Source organism: Bos taurus, chromosome 5, assembly GCF_002263795.3.
Source record: "Bos taurus isolate L1 Dominette 01449 registration number 42190680 breed Hereford chromosome 5, ARS-UCD2.0, whole genome shotgun sequence".
Lineage (NCBI taxonomy): Eukaryota > Metazoa > Chordata > Mammalia > Artiodactyla > Bovidae > Bos > Bos taurus.
The window spans coordinates 10187878-10210494 of NC_037332.1; the positions used below are offsets into that span (position 1 = coordinate 10187878).

General features: G+C 37.4%; 1 protein-coding gene and 1 long non-coding RNA gene across 4 annotated transcripts in view; one reads left to right on the plus strand and one right to left on the minus strand.

The window, feature by feature from the left end:
* Window positions 1-22617, plus strand: part of PTPRQ (protein tyrosine phosphatase receptor type Q) — a 231550-nt gene that overhangs the window by 168427 nt on the left and 40506 nt on the right. For all 3 annotated transcript variants that reach the window (XM_059886458.1, XM_059886459.1, NM_001192555.2), the window contains exons 34-35: window positions 10973-11072; window positions 13389-13517. In XM_059886458.1, coding sequence (XP_059742441.1) covers window positions 10973-11072; window positions 13389-13517 — 229 coding nt within the window. The remainder of the gene's footprint in view (window positions 1-10972; window positions 11073-13388; window positions 13518-22617) is intronic.
* LOC132345238 (uncharacterized) lies at window positions 1029-13471 on the minus strand. The gene is made up of 2 exons (XR_009494444.1): window positions 13383-13471; window positions 1029-1378 (listed from the first exon to the last, which is right to left on the minus strand). It is a non-coding gene; the product is annotated as an uncharacterized lncRNA (long non-coding RNA).

Genomic DNA, 22617 nt, shown 5'->3' on the forward strand with positions numbered 1-22617 from the left:
TGGATAAGTACCCTTCAGTCAGATGCAAGTATACTTCTTCCTTTTCTCTTTCTCCCCCTTCCTCCCCTTCTTACTGCTACTTCTTTCTCTCCTCCGCCTCCTTCACCATCAACGTATCTAACATTAAATATTCTGCTCCAGACATACTCTGAGGTCCTTAGTATGTGTTAACTGATGGATTCTTCACAACGATCCTTAATTTAGGTCAGTGGTTCTCAACAGACTGATTTTACTATCTGGGGATTTGGCAATGTCTGGAGCCATTTTCGGTTGGGTTGTCCTCTAAGTGTGGGGATTGAGCTCGTGGCATCCCGTGGGCAGAGAGGTCAGAGGTGCGGCTGCCTGTCCTCCAGGGCGTAGGCAGGCCCCTCCAGCAAGGAATTATCTAACCCCTAATCAATGTGCTGAGGTTCAGAAACCCTGTTAGGTTGCTAATGTTAGTTCCATTTTGCAGATGAGGAACCCGTGGCCCAGATTCAGTAATTAAGTGGCTCTACCAGCACAAATTTTATAACCATCCTGCAAATGCAGGATTTAGATCTGGATTCAAATCTTGACTCTCTTTTCTCAAGTGGTAATTTCTATTACCCTCAGAGTTTCCTTATTTGGAAAATGGTGATATTATCTGCCTTGAAAGATTTATGTAAAACAACACGGGTAAATATATTAACCTTTTATAGTTAATAAAAATGCTGAATGCCTAATAGCTTCTTTTTGATAGGTTATAATGAAAGATTTTAAATTATACTTCCTTGGGAGCAATTCTTTCCCTCGGATTTCTCTGAGTAATTCACGACTTTGTGTGTCCTGTGTATCAGTCTCTGAGCCTGTGGAACTCTGTGTTGTTCAGATCCACAGTATATATCACCAGTGCAATAGATTTCAGTGAGAGTTATGGTTGAGAGAAGATAGAAAATGTTCCAGCATTTTTAGTTAGAAATTCTCATCTGGTTCTGGACCATTAATTGTATAAAAAGCCAGTTTCTGCTCATATGGCTTAGAGAAATGACATTCTGTAGATACAGTGCTAAAAAGAGATTACTCTGTTGTATTGTTTGCTGTGTATTATTCATCTCACAGCTTCTTGGGTTTGTATAGATTATTGATATGAGGACAGCATATTCAACTGGTTATCTGGAGTGTAAAGTTGACACATCTGGGTTAGTAGGAATGAAAGAAGAGGGAAAGTCAAGCATTAGGAACCATAGTGCACAGGGACGTGAGTGAGTCCTCAGGTACTACAAAACAGCATCCTTGTGGCCACGGATGTACCCCATTCAGCACTGGCCACAGGTGGTCTCGAGACGTTTCTCAGCGATGGTCTCTTCTTTTTCTTCCTGTCTCTCACAGCCAAGGCAGTGGCATACAATAAGTAATTCTAGAAGGCAGGAGAAATACGCTTGTTAAGTTCTCGGATTCCTCTCCTGGAATCACCACCACCGCCCGAGTCACCCAGGTGCTAATGTGTGTGTACCCTGGTAACAGCAGGAGTGTCAGAGGATGTGATATATAGAAGGAAGGGCAGAGCACCAGATCTTACCAAGGTTAGAGAAGGAGGGACTGGGGAGCCAGACTGGACTCGGCAGGTGGAATGCCATTGGGGTGGTAAGGGGTAGTGACAGGGAAGGCTCATATGTATCTACAATCAGTTTTTCAGGGTTAATGTTATTTGTTGGAGAAGGAAATAGCAACCCACTCCAGTGTTCTTGCCTGGGAAATCTCATGGACAGAAAGCCTGGCAGGCCACAGTCCATGGGGTCACAGAGAGTCAGACGTGACTGAGCATGCATAGACCCGTGACATAAGGACAGCCTTTCAGGTTCCTCCTTAGAGTGGCCTTCAGTGGGCTCTCTCCTGGCGGATAGCAGCTCGATAGTAGGCTTTTGTTCTGTAATGCTCACTCTGACCGCATGGAATTCTGCTACCTAGATAGATAGTTATCTGTAGCTAGTAAAACAGTACTGGGCAGGAGTAGATGGAGTTTAAAGGATCCAAGCCTCAGTTATGGTGAAATGAAATGTTCAGATTTGTAATGTGTCATGGACCACTGGAGCAGAATTCTTTGATCTAGAGCAAAGTAGCTCAGTCATTCTGCTGGTGAATGGATGTAACACCATCAATTTCTGGCCTCACGTCATTATTATTTTTACCTAGCTATTGGATATTGTGGTTCTGGGTCTGTCCGGTTCACTCTGATGAGTCAGGCACTAAAGTGCACCCTCCAGAAAAGATGCTGGCCTCAGTTGATATTCATAAAATGCCATGAAGTCATAGTTTTTGGAAAAATAACATTGCTGGGGAGGATATAGTAGAAGGACTCAAAAAAAGAAATAAAGTTGACCATTTCTATAGTGGGCAGTGGTCAATGGCAATAATGATTTCACAGCTGTGAGAGTAGGGGCCAGCAAACAGTAAATGCATTGGTATAATATCCCTGGGGTCATAAGAGTACAAAGGATGCACTTTGAGTCCTCTGTCTCTAATATGTCATGTATAGGATACAGGACTAGTGGCTCCCAGCATTTCTCACAAGCCTGCCCAATACTTGGGTGTATCTCACACTTTAGCCAAAAAAGTCTAGGTCCCCTCTAGGTCATCAAACCCCCATGGATGTACAGTCACTCACTGGTATTTTGCACCCCACAGGCAAGGAGCTTCAAGCTGAGTTACCCATCAGTACAGTCTTCAGGATTTAAGCACCTTTTGAAGGCTGTGTTTTGAAGTTAGTATAGGACAGGCACTTATAACACTGGCCATTTTGATAGTGGCTGTGACTGTAGAGATATTATTATTGGGATGTTAAATTAGGGGCATGAATCACTGATGAACTAAAAGGCTTAAGATTAGTGAAAAGGCTAGCAGCGGGACAAGCGAGAAGGGGCCAGACAAGGGCTTTGCTAAATAAAGACGAATAAGGTGGAAGAGGAATCACACCTGGGGAAGTCTTGATGACCTGTAGGAATAATGCAAAATGACACGTGCCATCATTTTAATCCTAAAGATATACTTACAACTTGCTTTTATTTGCATTCAGGACTGAGCCTTAGAATTTTTATTAACCAAATTCACAAGAATTCTTAAATTCATTTGTAAAAACTCCTCCTTAGGTATATAAGTTTATGGAAACTGCTTGCAGGCAATGTTTTGATTACAAGGTTTCACTATAGAGGAGTCCTGTGATTTGAACAGCAGACACTCCTTTATGTACCTCACAGGGCTTCATTAAAGCTGAACAAGAGGAAACAAACTCCATGGCAAAGGCACTCTGTGATTGGTTTTTTTGTTTGTTTGTTTTTTGTCATAACATTCCTCATTTAATTACTGTACTAACGATGAAAAGTTCCAGTATTCTCACTTGGGAAGAAAAAGGAGTCACTATATATTTTTTTGTGACAAAAGGAACGGGGGGAAGTTTTATGATGTTCACAGGCAGTAGTGATGTGATAGTGAAGCTCGTAAACTCTGCAGCCAGACAAGCATGTTTCAGGCCATTTTGGCATATGGAACTTGTGACTTTGAATTAGTCACTTAACAAATTAACCTCTGCAAGTCTCATTTCCAGAAGTAGAATAATACCCAATTCATAAACTAACTGGGCTTCCCTGGTGGCTCAGACAGTAAAGAATCTGCCTGCAGTGCACAAAACTCAGGTTCAATTCTTGGGTTGGGAAAGATCCCCTGGAGAAGGAAATGGAAACCCACTCCAGTATTCTTGCCTGGAGAATCCCATGGACAGAGGAGCCTGGCGGGCTACAGTCCATGGGGCAGCAAAGAGTCAGACACGACTGAGCAACCTACACTTTCACTTCACACTTTCATAACTGGGAGATTAAATCAGATGAATGTACAGATTAATGCTGCTGCTGCTGCTAAGTCACTTCAGTCGTGTCCGACTCTTAGTGACCCCATGGACTGCAGCCCACCAGGCTCCTCCATCCATGGGATTTTCCAGGCAAGAGTACTGGAGTGGGGTGCCATTGCCTTCTCTGACAGATTAATGAATAAGGTTATTAATAAATATATGAAACATTTTTTACTTATGTGCCAAGCCCTTCATGAGTGTTTTTCTCTATATAGCCTCATGTATTTTTTCACTACAAGACCTATAATGTGATTTCCTATTTATGGGTATCCCTAATACATTGCTAAGAAATCTGAAGCTGGGTCTTTAAGCAGCTTGCCCAGGGTTACAGAGCTGGGGAAGTACACCACCAGCTTTTAGACCCAGGCAACCTGACTTCAGGCAATGTTGTGTTGCCTAGAAATTACTAAATGCCCAGGTAGCTTTCATTACTATTGCTAATTTTTCTGCTCCTGCATACTTCCTATCCTTGCTGTACCATTTTCTCCTCTCAATATTTTGAACTATTTCTAGCTGTTCTCTTTTCACCTTCTCAGCGTTTTAAGGCTAACATTAATACATGAGTATGCTTTATTTTTACACATAAAAATGCAGTAATTCCTTTTGTTTTTTGTAAACAATAAGTGTGACTTTTCTCTACATCCTGGAAACAATAGTATCTACTTCTAATATTTTACATAGCTGATATATGAAAGTAACATTTATTTAGGGTATTTTAATAGATATTTCTTGAATTACAACATAGAATGACTTCTGGTAAGCTCTTTGTACAGTATTTAAATATTCTGGATGGCTAGTACAGGGCTGAAAGAAAACTTTTTTAACTGAAGTTCTGTCATAATAAATGAGTTAAAAGCTCAAATTCACATACTCTTATGTGATATGTATCTGTAACAAGAGATAGACATTGTCCTAGGAGCTATATAACCCATTTAAATTCAAGCTTCTTCTTAGAAATATAAATGTAGCTTAAAAAGTCAGATCCATAGGCTGAGTTTAAGTAATGATAATTTTAATCAAAAGATAATACTTGTGAAAAATTAGTGCTTTATAATTATGATTTGATTAATTACAGTAGAACATTCTGTTATGCAAATAAAATGATTTGACCTTTCATAAGATTTAAGTCTTGTCAGGAAATGACTTGTATGAATTACAAAAAGAATGCTCATACTTTCAAGCAGAAGAGTTCCATTTTCTGTGAGAGGACTTAGAGAACAATTTCATTCTGTACTGGTAATGCGATGGGTACCATAAAGAGCAGTGAGTCAGCATCTGTCCTGGACAACCACAGTGCATTGTGTCCTTTCCTAGTAGTACACTTGTAATGCACGTGCCAAAAGGATTACCTACTTTTATTAATACAGTATTTGTCATTTCTTCACTTCACTTGGCTGGTGCTTTGAAATGGTAATTGAATCGGAAAATTCCTATGGTCTATGAAATCATTTTTTTCCCACTGGATTACAGAAGGGAAGCAAAAAGCAAAGGAGAAAAGGAAAGATATACCCATTTGAATGCAGAGTTCCAAAAAATAGCAAGGAGAGGTTAAGAAAGCCTTCCTCAGCGATAAATAAGAGGAAAACAATAGAATGGGAAAGACTACAGATCTCTTCAAGAAAGTTAGAGATACCAAGGGAACATTTCATGCAAAGATGGGCTCAGAAATGGTAGGGACCTAACAGAAGCAGAAGATATTAAGAAGAGGTAGCAAGAATACACAGAAGAACTGTACAACAAAGATCTTCACGACCCAGATGATCATGATGGTGTGATCACTCACCTAGAGCCAGACATCCTGGAATGTGAAGTCGAGTGGGCCTTAGAAAGCATCACTACAAACAAAGCTAGTGGAAGTGATAAAATTCCAGTTGAGCTCTTTCAAATCCTGAAAGATGATGTTGTGAAAGTGCTGTATTCAATATGCCAGCAAATTTGGAAAATTCAGCAGTGGCCACAGGACTGGGAAAGGTGAGTGTTCATTCCAATCCCAAAGAAAGGCATGCAAAAAAAATGCTCAAACTACTGCACAATTGCACTCATCTCACATGCTAGTAAAGTAATGCTCAAAATTCTCCAAGCCAGGCTTCAGCAATACGTGAACCGTGAACTTCCAGAGAACTTTTAAAACCAGCTGGTTTTAGAAAAGGCAGAGGAACCAGAGATCAAACTGCCAACATCCTCTGGATCATGGAAAAACCAAGAGAGTTCCAGAAAAACATCTATTTCTGCTCTATTGACTATGCCAAAGCCTTTGACTGTGTGGATCACAATAAACTGTGGAAAATTCTGAAAGAGATGGGAATACCAGACCACCTGACCTGCCTCTTCAGAAACCACAGGTCAGGAAGCAACAGTTAGAACTGGACATGGAACAACAGACTGGTTCCAAAGAGGAAAAGGAGTACGTCAAGGCTGTATATTGTCACCCTGCTTATTTAGCTTATATGCAGGATACATCATGAGAAATGCTGGGCTGGAGGAAGCACAAGCTGGAATCAAGATTGCCAGGAGAAACATCAATAACCTCAGATATGCAGATAATACCACCCTTATGGCAGAAAGTGAAGAACTAAAGAGCCTCTTGATGAAAGTGAAAGAGGAGACTGAAGAGGTTGGTTTAAAGCTCAACATTCAGAAAACAAAAGATCATGGCATCTGGTCCCATCACTTCATGTGGGGAAACAATAGCTAACTTTATTTTTCTGGGCTCCAAAATCACTGCAGATGGGGACTGCAGCCATGAAATTAAAAGACACTTACTCCTTGGAAGGAAAGTTATGACCAACCTAGATAGCATATTAAAAAGCAGAGACATTACTTTGCCAACAAAGGTCCGTCTAGTCAAGGCTATGGTTTTTCCAGTGGTCATGTATGGATGTGAGAGTCAGACTATAAAGAAAGCTGAGCACTGAAGAATTGATGCTTTTGAACTATGGTGTTGGAGAAGACTCTTGAGAGTCCCTTGGACTGCAAGGAGATCCAACCAGTCTATCCTAAAGGAGATCAGTCCTGGGTGTTCATTGGAAGGACTGATGTTGAAGCTGAAAATCCAATACTTTAGCCACCTGATGCGAAGAGCTGACTCATTGGAAAAGACTCTGATGCTGGGAAAGATTGAGGGCAGGAGGAGAAAGGGACAACAGAGGATGAGATGGTTGGATGGCATCACTGACTCAATGGACATGGGTTTGGGTGGACTCTGGGAGTTGGTGATAGACAGGGAGGCCTGGCGTGCTGCGGTTCATGGGGTCACAAAGAGTCGGACAGGACTGAGCGACTGAACTGAACCGAGACTCCAAGGTCTAGTGACTCAGTGCTACCTGATAAAGATGATTCTTTATTCATCTTCATGTTTCCTTTCTCAAGCATATCCAATTAGGAATGAGCATGTTAAAATATATGAAACAAGCCATTTATATTTTAATGTGCAAAAAAGGTGTATCTAAAATACTTTATGAGCTCTTATATGCTCATTTAGTGTCTTCTAAATTTAGGTGAAGATTCTAGGTGACCATGAAACTCTGATAAATGTTTAAGATTCACTATTTATTCAAATCCACCATGCAGAGGAGCCATAGAAACTCTCTTAGATTGTTAACATTTATAAGCACCAAGCCACGGGAATAAAGGTAAAAGATTAATCCCTGTGTATTTTACACACAGTTAACCTATGTTGTCACTTGTTTTTAATACTTTTTACAGTAAAATTATATAACTTAAAATTGATAATTACTAATTATATTAAAAAACAAACACTTATAGTTATTTGGCTTAATGCCTAATCTTCAACCTGAAAACTTTTAATTTCTACTTCAAAACTGAATTTTTAATCAGTAAATTTTCCAGTGGTCATGTATTTTTGTATTTTTGTATTTATTGAATATTTATTGAATTGAATTGAATTGAATTGAATATTGAATTGAATTGAATTGAATTGAATATTGAATATTTATTGAATTGAATATTTATTGAGTATTTATTGAATATTTGCTATGTGCCTGATATTATTCTCAGACTTTGCATACAGTTGTGAATAAAATAAAGACACCTGTCTTCAGGAATCCTACTTCTGGACTGGTAATAGGATAATAAATAAATGAATTTTAAGATATGTTAAGAGTGTTATGGAGAGGAAAAAAGAGTAGAACAGAGTGCAGAAGAGGCAGGAGGGGTAAGACAGGAGGTGGAGGAGCTGTAACTTTCCATCCTAATAGGGTAATGTCTGAGTCCGCTTGGGCTGCCATTACAAACACCATAGACATAGCGTAAACAACACGGTTACTTTCTCACAGTCCTGGAGGCAGGCAGTCCAGCACAGAGCTCCAGCCGGTTCCGGATGTGCTGAGCGCTCTCTTCCGTTTCACTGTGTCCTCCTGTGGCCTTTCCTCAGCATGTGCACGCAGAGGGAGAGAATAGGCTTCTGGTGTTCTCTTTTTAAAAGGACACTAATTCTGCTCAACCCTTAAGACCTCAAATAACTTTAATTTCATCCCTACTCAAATACGTGTTAGGGTTTCGGCACATGCGTTTTGGAGGGACACACACACTCAGTTTGTAAGACGCTTCATTGACTAGCTGATATTTGAGAAAATTCTTGAAGGTAATGACATGGCTCCCCAGGAAGATCTACAAGAGAAATCCCTTTCCAGGCACAGGAAGAAGCTGGACAAAGCCCTATGTCAAAAGTGACCTGGCGTATCCCATGAACAATAAGGAGACAGTCTGGCTCCAAAGCAGTAAGCTAGATGGCGACTGGAAGGGAAGTCAAGAGATAACAGGGAACCAGTGTGTTAAGGAGGGACCAGAGACCATTAACCTATGGACATAGGCCATTGGAAGGACTTTGGATTTTGTCTGTGAGAGATGAGGAGGATTTTAAGTAGAGAGGTAATATTTTAAAAGCATTATTCTTGCTTAACTATGCTGAGAATACATAGAAGACAAGGATAGATACAGGAAGACTTGTTAGGTGTCCATACAATAATTCATGCAAAACAGGAATGATGGCCTTGATCAGGTTACTTGCAGAAGAGGTAGTAAAAGGTGTATAGAGAGTACACAAAAGGTTTGAATAGTATAATGAACCCCAAGTACCTGTTAAATTTGCCACATCTCTATTTGTGCATTTGTCATTTTATCTCTGAAGCGTTATCTTCCACTCCAAATACTTTAGCTTATTTCTCTAATAAGTCTGTTTTTATTATATTGTTGCAGTTAAACAAAATTAATGTTAAATCCTTGATATCATGTAAAACTACCTACTTTCAAAACATCCTCTTTTTTTTTCTTATAACTTTTTTGAAACAGGATCAAATGAGAGGTTCACACAGTATTTTTGACTTTTGTTTCTCTTAATCTGGGCTTCCCTGGTGGCTCAGATGGTAAAGAATCCACCTGCAATGCAGGAGATGCAGGTTAGATCCCTGGGTTGGGAAGATACCCTGGAGAAGGAAATGGCAACCCACTCCAGTATTCTTCCCTGGAAAATCCCATGGACAGAGGATCCTGATGGGCTATAGTCCATGGGGTTGCAAATAATCACACACAACTGAGTGACTAACATTTTCAGTTTTTACCCTTTCTCAGTCTATTTTCATCTAGAAGAGACTTCTTCCTCCCACCTCCCCACTCCTACGCCAAACACTCATTTAGGCAACTAGATGAGCTGTCCTGTAAGTGGTTCCATGTTCTGCATTTGTCTCATTGCTCTTTATTGATGTCATTTTATTCTTGAACTACTTTTCCTACTTTCTTATAAATTAGAGATAAGATCTAAAGGTCTGAATATGCACAATGAACATTTTGGCAGGAATACTTTACAAGTGTGGCTGTGTAGATCAAAATACCTCATGTCAGAAGGTATATAATATCTCATCTCGCCACATTTTCAGTGACATTAAAATTGATCAGTTAATTTAGTGATAGTGACAGCATGATTCTTCACTGGAAGTTTTTTTTCCCATGTTGTAACCAGCAAATAATCTGTGAGGTGATAGTCTGACATTCCCTAAATGTTTAAGTCCCTATCAACCTCCTAGTCATTTAAAGATGCATTTGTAATTGTTACCTGAGTCAGTTATTTCATTAGGAATGCGAAATTAATTTCCAATTTTATTATTTCTTCCACATTTATTAAACAGAATTTTCCTCTAAAAAGGAGCTTTTTCTCCTTAACTAGGGCTTTTTTTTAATTCATAAAAATAGGAAGCCAGAGGGGAAAATGTTTAATTTTTTCCTTTAATTTCAAAGTTTTAGAGTGAAAGAAAAGCAGTTTAGCTAAAACCAGAGGTTACAAAGTAGTATTTTTTAAATTTTCATTTCTATTTCATTGAATAATATTAGAACTCATGGATTTTTATACTGATGTTGAATATATTTTTATCAGTTTCAGTTTTTATTCATCATAAAGTTTAAAATGTTCCATCTTTGGCCAGTAGGACCTCTTAAAGATGACCTTTTGTTCTTTCTATACCATTTGCCTTTGACAGTTTCTTAGCTTTCTTGCCCCATTAGATGTCCCAAATTCCTTCTCTACCCTAATCACAATTTGGGATTACTATCTCTCCAATTTTCCCTAGTTTCTTTTAGTGAAAAGTGTGTATACTTAGAAGATAGAGTCGACAGGATTTCCTCAGAGATTTTGGATGTGTTCTGAGAATGAGAAAGTCAAGTATGACTGCAAGATTTGGGGACTGGGCAACTAGTACAAATGAAGTTGCCATCAACCAAGAAGAAGAAGGATGCAGTTGAAAGGAGGGACAAACAGGAGTTCAGTCTGGGACATTCTGATTTTTTAAATTTAATTACATTTCTATATAAGATATGTAGTAGGCAACTGAATATACAAATTGGGAGTTCCTTAGATTACAGTTAAGTAGACATCATATAGATGAAAATTAAAACCCTGAGGCTGCATGAGTGCACCAGGGGTATAAGAAAGAGGACCAAGGATTTAGCCCCAAAGTTAAAAGATCTAGAAGATAAACACATGTGTACATTTTGTTAAGGTTATTGAGAAATAGGCCAAAGTATATCTTTCTGTATTGTAGACCCAACAAAGTATCCCATATAATAATCATTAATGATTATGTTACACTTTCTCTTCAGGTGAAGGACTTTCAGAACGAACTGTAGAGATTATACTTTCGGTCACTTTGTGTATCCTTTCCATCATTCTTCTTGGAACAGCTGTGTTTGCGTTTGCAAGGTAAGACTATTTGCATTAGACTTATTCCTAAGATGCTTTATGGACAGTTACGGTTTAATTAGGAGACAGAAGCCCACAGTGGTTACTAGGATAGGAAGCATTTAATAATAACAACTTAACAAATACAAATAGTTTACTATTAAAAGGAGTAAAATAAAACACTAAGGGATCCAAAAGTAGCAACTGCAACCAAGCTGCTCTCTCTAGTCTAAGGGCAAGTGGACAGTAGGTGAACAAACTAGAAGTTGTCTCGCTCCCAAGAATGGAATGGCCACCACAGGCACATGCATCCTATTACAGTGAGCAAAGAAATATGACAGAGAAAGCAGCTGGAGCTGGTCTGGAGAAGCTGCCTGTCATTACTGGAGGGTAGGCAGCCTGGAATTAGTGAGAGCAGTCCATGCTCCCCGATCGTGGATGGGCTGAAGCTACTTAGCATCATTCACTGATGGGATGGTGACAGCATGAACTCTAGAAGCAGCTAGAACTCATTTAGGTGGACTACTGGCCTTCCACAATGAATCATAATAATGTAGCTCTAGAACACACAAGGGCAGTATCTCCCCATCCCTACTGCCTTGCAGGATGACTAGTGTCCTCTATTAAGAAGGCTCAACATCCCACCAGCTGGCCAAGGAGTCTAGCTCCAATATCTCAAAGTGAGACAAAGTAGATAGAGGACTGAGAGAGAAGTTTACACAAAAGAGGAAGGTGCCCGGCTTTCTACATCTTTGAATATTTATAACTCTGATAGGTTTAATTTAAAAGATTTTAATCAGGTTTGATCTTTGGGTTGGAAAGATCCCCGGGAGGAGGGCATGGCAACCCACTCCAGTATTCTTGCCTGGAGAATCCCCATGAACAGAGGCCTGGCGGGCTACAGTCCATAGGGTCGCAGAGTCGGACACGACTGAGCAAGTGCACACAGCACACCACACAGGGGAAATCTTAGTTGTGATTCTAAAATCCAGTTTCATAAGATAGATTGCCAAGTTAAAGGGACCTTCCATTTGTAAAAATAACCATTATACTAATTTCCTAAGTAGCTCAGTAGGCTCTGTTTTATCTGAAGTATGTTTTCCTGTATTGCGTTTGCCAAGCATCCTCTGTTTCATCTTGAATCATTTAAATTATCATTTTGATAGAAAATTTGAAGGGCTCTTGATATTTTTCTTCCACTAGATAGTGTTCTCAGATTCAGCCAGAAGACGGTGAGAGTTATATTGTGCAAGCTATGGTCCTTGTCCCCAAGGGACATGCAACCCCTGTATTCACAATGTTGTTCTGCTCCCAGATCATTTCTTTATAGGATGAGCTCCTCTAGTGGGCGGGAAATGGCCCCCTCTTACTCCCTGCAACTTTCCTTCATGTGGCTGTTCAGCCACCGGAGTTTAATCTCACCTGAGCATCCCCTAGGCTTTCACACACTGCTGCTTTTTTTCAGTCCACTGTAAATGTGCTTCCTCCACCTTCTGCAACACCCAAGTCAAACTCTACTTTTTATTTCTTCTAAGTGCCAATAGTTGTAATCACATATCATTTCATAACCGATCAATTACTGTTTTACAAGTTGCAATTTGAATATTTTTCCTCTGTATGCTTTTTCTACATTCCAATCCTTCTCAACTAAATTATATCCTTGAGGATAAGGACCATATGTTCTACTTTCTGTATCATCCTTAACACATAAATCATAATAAGTATTAAATATTTGCAGTACAAGATAGAAAAGCTAAATATTACTTTATATTTAACATCAATATGATTTGCAGATTCATGTGACTTCTATTTTTGAACCTGAGTTTTCTGGTTCTATTTTATACTCTTTGATTATATAAAGAATATATAATTAGATATACATAATTGGCAATATTTTTATAAAACTTGTGTATCTGGTCATATGTGTTTTACGTATGTAAAAACAGTGGAAGGTTGTCTATTTGAACCGGTGCTGATAGCAATGAGCTGTGTCCACATTGGCATATTCCTTTTTATGATAAATCTATGGGACAGCTTGAGGGAGGAGAAACAAGCTCACAACATCCGTCTCATTCACTCTATACTTTAAATGTGTCAGTGACTCAGGCCTTGAAGAACTAATTCTCATTAAAAATAGGATGTTAAAAAATTATAGTAGAATATATTCTGTGGAATTAAAACAGGGAGAAGAATTTGAGTAGCTATAAATTTGCAATGTGTTCACAGAAGTGATCCCAACAAGGAAATTATTTGACTAATGTCTTAAAAAGAAATCTAAATACAAATGCATGCTTTCTATGCTAGTTCCTCCTTGGACTTTACTACACTTACTTTTAGAATTCGACAGAAGCAGAAAGAAGGTGGGACATACTCTCCTCGGGATGCAGAAATTATTGACACTAAATTCAAGCTGGATCAGCTCATCACTGTGGCGGACTTGGAACTGAAGGACGAGAGATTAACGCGGTGAGCACACTCCTCTGGGCGAACAGTGGTCCAGAGGGCCCGGAGCCATGACCCTATTGTGACCTGTACTTGTTGGAAGTGTTTGTGGGGCTTCTATTTACACAGGTCACAGAGATTCTCTTTCAAAGGGTGACCTCCATCTTCCACACACTTCTCACTGGTGTTCAGAGAATCACTTAATCTTCCTAATACTTTGAGTTCAATATGAACCCGGGTCTATAATGTTCGGCAAAGCTTTTTTTTTCTTCCTGAAACAATATTTATATACATTAAATCTTTAAAATTATGTCTAATAATTCACTACATATATAGGATTTTTCCTGTCCACATTTTAAATTACATATTTATTCAAATTTGTAACTGCTTGATATTCTTATCATTTTTTATAAAAGCCTTAAGCTCTTTATTTAATGTAAAGTTACATTAAAGTCAAAATTATATATTAACACTTCATTTTTTAAATTGCTTAGTATTTAGGATTAAATAGAAAGTAAAATTTATCTTTGAAAGGAAAAATTTTAAAGTATGCACTAAGTATGTGCCATCAATGTGTTTTGGAAATAAGAGTACTTAATTGTAAATGTTAAGTAATTTTATATTCTTTTAAAATCGTAAGTTTTTCAAAATGTTGGCACATTTGAAAAACTTCCATTAAGATAATTTACCAAATTCTTAATAAAACTATCATCAGAAAGTTTTAAATTCTTATGAGATTCAGTATTTTATGATGCTCATAGCATGTGAAAATATGGCACCAAAGGTCTTAAACTTAAAAAGGAATTAATCATTTATAGCTGGTCTTTACCTAATAGACTGACTTTGCACAAATATTTCCAGCATGTCTAAAAACATCTAATAAGTGCTATAGATGGAAGTGTCATCTGATAAGCAGAGTCCTTCCGAATACTACAAAATGAAAGTTATTTGGTGTTATCAGTAAATTACAAAGTAATTTCACTGGATATGAAAATTCCTTTAATATTTATCTACATTTGTTTATGTTCTAATACAGGTTGTTCCTATCTAAAATGGATAGTGCTCCAAAGACTGTGTGTAAGATAGTTATATTTTTAAACCACATAAAAGATCAATAGACCTGCAGGGTAACCTGCCCAAGCTAAAGCCTATCATAGCAACAATAGGACATCAGTAGTATTAGGCTATGCCTCAGTTCTTTAAGGGTCCTGCTGCATGGAAAAAGGAAGTTTCTTCTCCTTTACACCTGTGGGCCCAACTCCCTTTCCACACCCCTTTCTCAACTAAGGCCTGGAATCTCCATCTTTATTCTACATGTGAAGTGTAAAAGGAATGAAACTTCAAATCTCTGAGTGTAATTAATTTTAGTTTTTTGAACAATTTAGTTGAATCTGTTCATGTGAATTTCTAAGCACCCAAACGTGTTTACAGTATTTTTTTAAAGTGATAGTTGCTCAGTCATGTCCGACTCTTTGTGACCCTGGACTTCACAGCCCATGGAATTCTCCAGGCCAGGATAATGGTTGGGTAGCCTTTCCCTTCTCCAGGGGAATCTTCCCAGCCCAAGGACTGAACCCAGGTCTCCTGCATTGCAGGTGGATTCTTTACCAGCTGAACTGCCAGGGAAGCCCAAGAATACTGGAGTGGGTAGCCTATCCCTTCTCCAGTGGCTCTTCCCAACCCAGGAATCAAACCAAAGAATGTTTATTAATCCCCCAAAAGTCTCTAGTATGTGGATCCTCAGGAGTTATAATACAGTGAAAAAAGCCAGTCAGTAATTGGAGAAAGTATTCTTTTTCAAGAAGGTTACCATTCTATAGAGGCTATGTGAGGTCAGATCCTCTAAGCTCTGTGTTTTCACAGCTTGCCCCCTACTCCACTGAACATAGCCATTATCAAAAAGGGTTAAGATATATATTTTAAATATCTGTCATGACAGCTAATGGAAAAGGTGGGCAAAGACTGTATAGATTGTTTATTATCGGGTACTTAAAATTCAAGGACAGCCTCATTTAACATTAACTCATTGTTTTCCTGCTTCCATGTTTGTTTATATATGTTACTTTATTTGTAAATAGATGTAGAATTGTCTTTAAAGTATATTTCAAATAATTTTTATCTACTTTTACACACAGAAAACTGGTATATATTACTGCTAGTCATATCAAAGTTAGAAATTTTAGTTTTCAATGCTTTTTGCTACCTTGTTAAGACTCTAGTAATCATAACTGTAATACTTATTGGTAATTCCAGTGTCACATACTAATATGATATGCTTTGCTTGATTACAGGAATTTATTAAAATAACTGTCTCCAGCTTTTTTATTGAAGGTTTTTCATGTTTTTAAAGTCACATACATTAGATGGTAAGACTAGAAAAAATAGTAACAGATTCTTAAGTAGCCATGTGCACATATGCATGCATGCCGTGAGGCTCTAAAGCTCTTTACCTGTATTTCAGGTACGGGAAAGTCTAAAGCTATCAAAAGCCACACATGTCTGATGAGGACTGAGCCACAGAGACTGATGGTAGATTCTGAGAGTGAAGAATCAAGGAGTTTGAGTTAGCTTCCAAATTGCTGAGTAACTTATGCCATGTGTCTGTCATTTACAAGAAGGAACTTAGACCATTTCCTTTAAATCTACCCAACTACCATATGCTCTTTCCACTTGAGGTTTAGGCCAATTCTTTTCCTTCCAAACTGCCCACTTTCTTCATGCTAATTGGACTGCCAGTTTTCCTCAGTGTTATATGTTGTCGCGTGTCCGTAACAGAAATGATAAAGTATCTAATGAGCAGTTAAAATATTAATTTTAATGGAGTTATCTAATTGACCAAAAATGGTCATTACAGTAATTGATATTAAATCAATTTTAGGACCTAGGGTCTTATAATTAAGAAATTATATTATATCTGCATATATAGCTATATAGATTTTTTAAGATTCTTCTTATAAGTTCCATATATGTGAACTCATATCATTTGATTATATTATACCTTGTTTCATAAAGGACCTGAAGACAAATTCTCTCATTCTTTTTCTTCTTGAAAACTAATGAAATTCAAAGATTTAGTACTCTATAAATCCAAGAGAACATTCAGTGATATGCAAAGAAAATGTTTTAAATTCTTGTTTGGAATGATAATGGTATCATTTCATTATACCATTTTCTATATATTTTTAGTGAACACAAGCTATATATATTAGGAAGAATATTTAATATTTGTGTTCCTCTATTCTACATTCACCAGATTGGAAGATAACACTGAGATTTTCTATTTGATAAACAAATTCACAAAACAATGTTTTGTGATGGCTCTTTCGTCATTAAAACATTAAAGTGAGAAATGTTTCTAGGAGAAAATATTAGCAACTGGTAGCACAGACCTGTCTCTTTAAAACTGCTGAGCCTGGATCACAGAAGAAATCATGAGGAAATCAAAAAATAGAAAGACAAATGAAAATGAAAACACGATGATCCAAAACCTATGGGACACAACGAAAGCAATTCTAAGAGGGAAGTTTAATGATACAAACTTACTTGAGGAAATAAGAAAAATCTCAAACAACCTAACCTTATATCTAAAGCAACTAGAGAAAGAACAGGCAAAATCCAAAGTTAGTAGAAGAAAAGAAATCACAAAGATTAGAGAAGAAATAGAGATGAAGAAAATAATAGAAAAGACCAATGAAACTAAAAGCTGATTCTTTGAAAATATAAACAAATTTAATAAAACTTTCACCATATTCATCAAGAAAAAAATAAGAGGACCCATAATAATAAAATGAAAAATGAAAAAAGAAAAGTTACAATGGACAGCACAAGTGTACAAAGGACCATATGAAATTACTACAGGCAACTATATGTCAATAAAATGGACCACCTAGAAGGAATGGACACATTCTTAGGTACAGCCACGACTAAACCAGGAAGAAACAGAAGGTATGACCAGACCAGTTACAAGTACTGAAATTAAATCTGTTATTTAAAAATTCCCAACAAACAAAAGTCCAGGATCAGATGGCTTCACAGATGCATTCTACCACACATTTAGAGAAGAATTAACACCTATCCTTCTGAAACTCTTCCAAAAATTGCACAGAAAGGAACACTTCTGAACTCATTCTATGAGACCACCATCACCCTGACGCCAAAACCAGACAAAGATGGCACACACACACAAACTACAGACCAATATCACTAAGTCCACAACAAAATACCAGCAACCTGAGTTCAACAGTATACCAGAAGAATCATATACCATGATCCAGTGGGATTTATCCCAGAGATGCAAGGATTTTTCAGTATCTGAAAAGCAATCGGCGTGATACACCATATTAACAAAGTGAAGAATAAAAATTAAATGATCATCTCAATAAATGCAGAAAAATATTTTTATAAAATTCAACATCCATTTATGACAAGAAAAATTTTTTAGAAACTGGGCATACAAGGAACATACCTCAACATACTAAAGGCCAAATATGACAAATCCACAGTTAACATCATACTCAATGGTGAGACACTAAACATTTCCTCTAAGATCAGGAATAAGACAAGGATGTCTTTTAGTCAACATAGTTTTAGAAGTCCTAGCCACAGCAATCAGAAAAAAAAAGACACAAATGGAATCTAAATTGGAAAAGTGAAACTGTCACTGTTCACAGATGACATGATACTATACACAGAAAATCCTAAAGATTCTACCAGAAAACTACTAGAGCTCATCAATGAATTCAGCAAGGTTGCAGGATACAAAATGATGTACACAAATCTGTTACACTTCTATATATTAACAGTGGAAGATGAGAAAGAGAAATTAAGGAAGCTATCCCATTTGCCATCACATCAAAAAGAATACAATACCTAGGAATAAACCTAAATAAGAAGGCAAAGATGCCTGTACTCCAAAAACTATAAGATGCCGATGAAAGAAATCATAGACAACACAAAGAGATGCAAAGATATACTATGTTTGTGGATTGGGAGAATCAATATTGTGAATATGACTGTACTATCCAAGGCAATCTACAGACTCAATGCAGTCCCTATCAAATCCCTAAGAAATTTTTCATAGAACTAGATAAAAAAAATTTTACAATTTGTACAGAAACACAGAAGCCCCTGAATAGCCAAAGCAATCTTGAGAAAGAAAAATGGAGCTGGAGGAATCAGCCTCCCTGACTTCTGACTATTCTACAGTCATCGGGACAGTATAGTACTGGCAGAAAAACTGAACTATAGGTCAGTGGAACAGGGTAGAAAGTAGAGATAAATGCATACATCTATGCTCAACTAATCTATGACAAAGGAGGCAAGAATACATAATGGAGAAAAGACAGCCTCTTCAATAAGTAGTGCCAGGAAACTAGACAGCTACATATAACAGAATGAAATTAGAACGCTTTCTAACACCAAACACACACACACACACACACACACACCTCAAAATGGATCGAAGACCCAAATGTAAAGCCAGATACTATAAAACTCTAACAGTAAAATATAGGCAGAACACTCTCTGACATAAATCACAGCAATATTTTTTTGATCCATCTCCTTGAGAGATGGAAATAAAATGGAAATAAAAATAAACAAATGGGACCTAATTAAACTCAAAATCTTTTGCACAGCAAAGGAAACCATAAACAAAACAAAAAGTGCACAGAATAGAAGAAAATATTTGCAAATCAAGTGACTGACAAGGTATTAATCTTCAGACTATACAAACAACTCATGCAGCTCAATATCAACAAAATAAACAAAAAAACCCAATCCAAAAATGGGCAGAAGATCTATATAGACATTTCTTCAAAGACGACATACAGATGGCTAAAAAGCACATGAAAAGATGCTCAACATCACTGTTAGAGAAATGCAAATAGAAACAACAATGAAGTATCACTTCACACCAGTCAGAATGGCCATCATCAAAAAACCTACTAACAATAAATGCCAGAGATGGTGGAGAAAAGGGAACACTGTTGGTGGGAATGTAAATTGGTACAGCCACCTTATGGAGAACAGTATGGAGGGTTCCATAAAAACTAAAAAGAGTACCCATATGATCCTACAATCCCACACCTGGGCATATATCCTGAGAAATCTCTAATTAAAAAAGATAACATGCACCCCAATGTTGACTGAAGCACCATTTACAATAGCCAAGACACAGAAGCACTCTAAATGCCCATCAGCAGATAAAGATGTGATACATACATACAATGGACCATTTAAAAGACTGAAGCGACGCCATTCGCAGCAACATGGATGGACCTAGATATTATCAGACTAAGTGAAGTAAGCCAGACAGATGTCATAGGATATCACTTATATATGGAATCTTAAAAAAAAGATGCAAAATGAACTTATTTACAAAACAGAAATAGACTCACTGACATAGAAAACAAACTCCTGGTTACCAAAGGGAAAAGGGAAAGGTGAGGGATAAATTAGGAGTTTGAGATGAACACATACAGATTACTATATGTAAGGCGATGGCACCCACTCCAGTGCTCCTGCCTGGAGAATCCCATGGACGGGGGAGCCTGGTGGGCTGCAGTCCGTGGGATCGCTGAGGGTCGGACACGACTGAGCGACTTCACTTTCACTTTTCCCTTTCATGCATTGGAGAAGGAAATGGCAACCCACTCCAGTGTTCTTGCCTGGAGAATCCCAGGGACGGGGGAGCCTGGTGGGCTGCCGTCTATGGGGTGGCACAGAGTCAGACACGACTGAAGCGACTTAGCAGCAGCGGCATGTGTAAAATAGATAACCAACAAGAACCTACTATATAGCACAGGGAACTAAGTATTTGTAATAATCTCTAAGGAAAAAGAATCTGAAAAAAGTATAATATATGTATATAATGGAATCACTGTGCTGTACACTTGAAACTAATACAACATTGTAATTTAACTACGTTTCAGTTTTTTTTTTTAAAGTTCCAATGAAGTTGAAAAAAATGCAATATTTTAATTGTATAGATTATCTACATTCCTGGAAAAAAAATCTATGTTAAATCTAGGATTAAATTCTTGGGAAAGTTTAAAGGAATAAAGATATAATTTTAAAGAGAAAAAAACACTGCTCAGCCTACCTGGCCCTGTGGTTTGCTTTGAACTAATTTAACTGTAACACAGATTGGCTTTCCAAAAGAGTTATAACACAAAATTAAATAAGCCAACAGAATTTTGAAAAAGATACTACTGGCTAATAATTTTTAATTTTCACTGTCCTTTCTAAACTGAATTTAGAAGCTGTGTTTCTTTTGGTGACTAAGTCAGAAAAAATAGAAAATATTAATCAGTGTCATTAATATTCTTATTTGACAAATACTCCTTTTCTTCCAGTCCTCAACTTTTCCCCTCAAATTCTGGGCATCATTCCATACTAATTATCTTGCCTATTTTAGTTGAGTGAATGTAATGGTGCATCCTCTTGAAGACCAAGGCCCAATCTAGTAATCATGAATTAAAATTCTAACAAAATGAAGCAAACAACTGAATGGCTATTTTAAGAGTATCTTTCATGAATAACTTGAGAAGTTTGCATGCTGAATTTTTATTAAATATATATTATGCCTTCAGAAGTTTACCGTGTAAAAGAATCCTATGAATGTGTTTTGTAAACTGTAAATCAGAATACATTCAGTATTATTATTGTTATTTATAATATTTGTAAAATTAAAAATGACCCCAGTCTACTTTCACATATAGGATTTGCTAACATAATACTTGCTACTGTTTGAGAGCAACTACTGAACTGAACTGAACTGTGTGGTAAATTTTGTATGTAATGATCTCAGCCAAGTCATTTAATCTTTTGTGGTTGGTACTCCTTATCTCCATTTTACAAATGAAAAATAAAAGATGCCTGGAGAATTTAAGTAACTGTCCAAGGGCATGCATCTAGTTAACAGGACAGCCAAGATGACAGGAGCAGGTCAGTTTGATTCTGAAGCATCAGCATACACCTCTAATTGTGTGCATGTATTTGCCTCTGAAGCATGCTACATGGGATCAACACACACACACCTGACGAGACCCGTGATATCCTTCTTCAAGTAGGATTTTCTATGCAGAGTATTTTCTTCTTTCAAGTAGTATTTTCTTTTCTATTCTAAGAACTGCTTATTTTGTGATTCTCCAGCGATACGGGGAAAAGAATGATAGCATTTTAGTACAGGTTCAATCTTACAGAAACCGAAAAGTATTTAGTTGTGCAATTCCTGTGACTTCACTAATAATACACAAAATTTGACCAATATATGAAATACTTTGTAAAATTGTTAGCATTTTAATTTCCAGCAGTTCTCTGACAGATTCTGGTCATTAATTTTACTTCTGTCTTAAACTATTTTGCAAGCAAGGGCAAAAATATACGAATCCAGATAAGGAATGTCTGAACAAAATGTGAATTTGGGACAAGAAATGTCCAGCAGTAGAATGAAATTCAAGATATTTCATGCTCATGTTCTTCCAGCAGCAAGTAAAAGACAATGCAGTATGTGCTTTTATACTAAAAAATTAATCTTTACTTCCAGATACTCTTCATTTTTCTTTAGACGAAAGGAGATTTTTGTCATCCAGTAAGTTACTGTGGTAATGCAGAGCTCTGCTGTGATTAATCTTTTCAGATGGTGTGCTCTATATTTTAAAATACATGATAAGAAGTGTTTTGTTGTTTAATATGCTATTTTTTTTCCAAAGACAAAAAACAGTTAAAGGTACTCTAAACTTTCTACTTCCTACGTGTCCTCTATGATACTGCATGCTAGTGTAAATTAACCTTATCAAAATGCGCGTTGACTCACAATGTGCATGGCCCGAGAAATTTGCTGTGTTATCATGTTGTGTTAACTTTGATTGTAAAATAAGTTTTTACCTAGATTTCTTCACAAGTTTCCTGGCCTATTATTACGATGACACAAGAGTTCTCTGTCTGATGGGTGGTGTCTGGGCTCACATTCCACACAAGCTCATTTCAACTACTACAGGCAGTAATCTGTGCGAGCCAAGACGATCACATTCCCTGTTTCATAAAATTTTGACTTCTACCCTACCCAATGGACAGCCAACTGTGCATGCTTTCAGACATCCCCCTAATGCCCAGAAGTGCC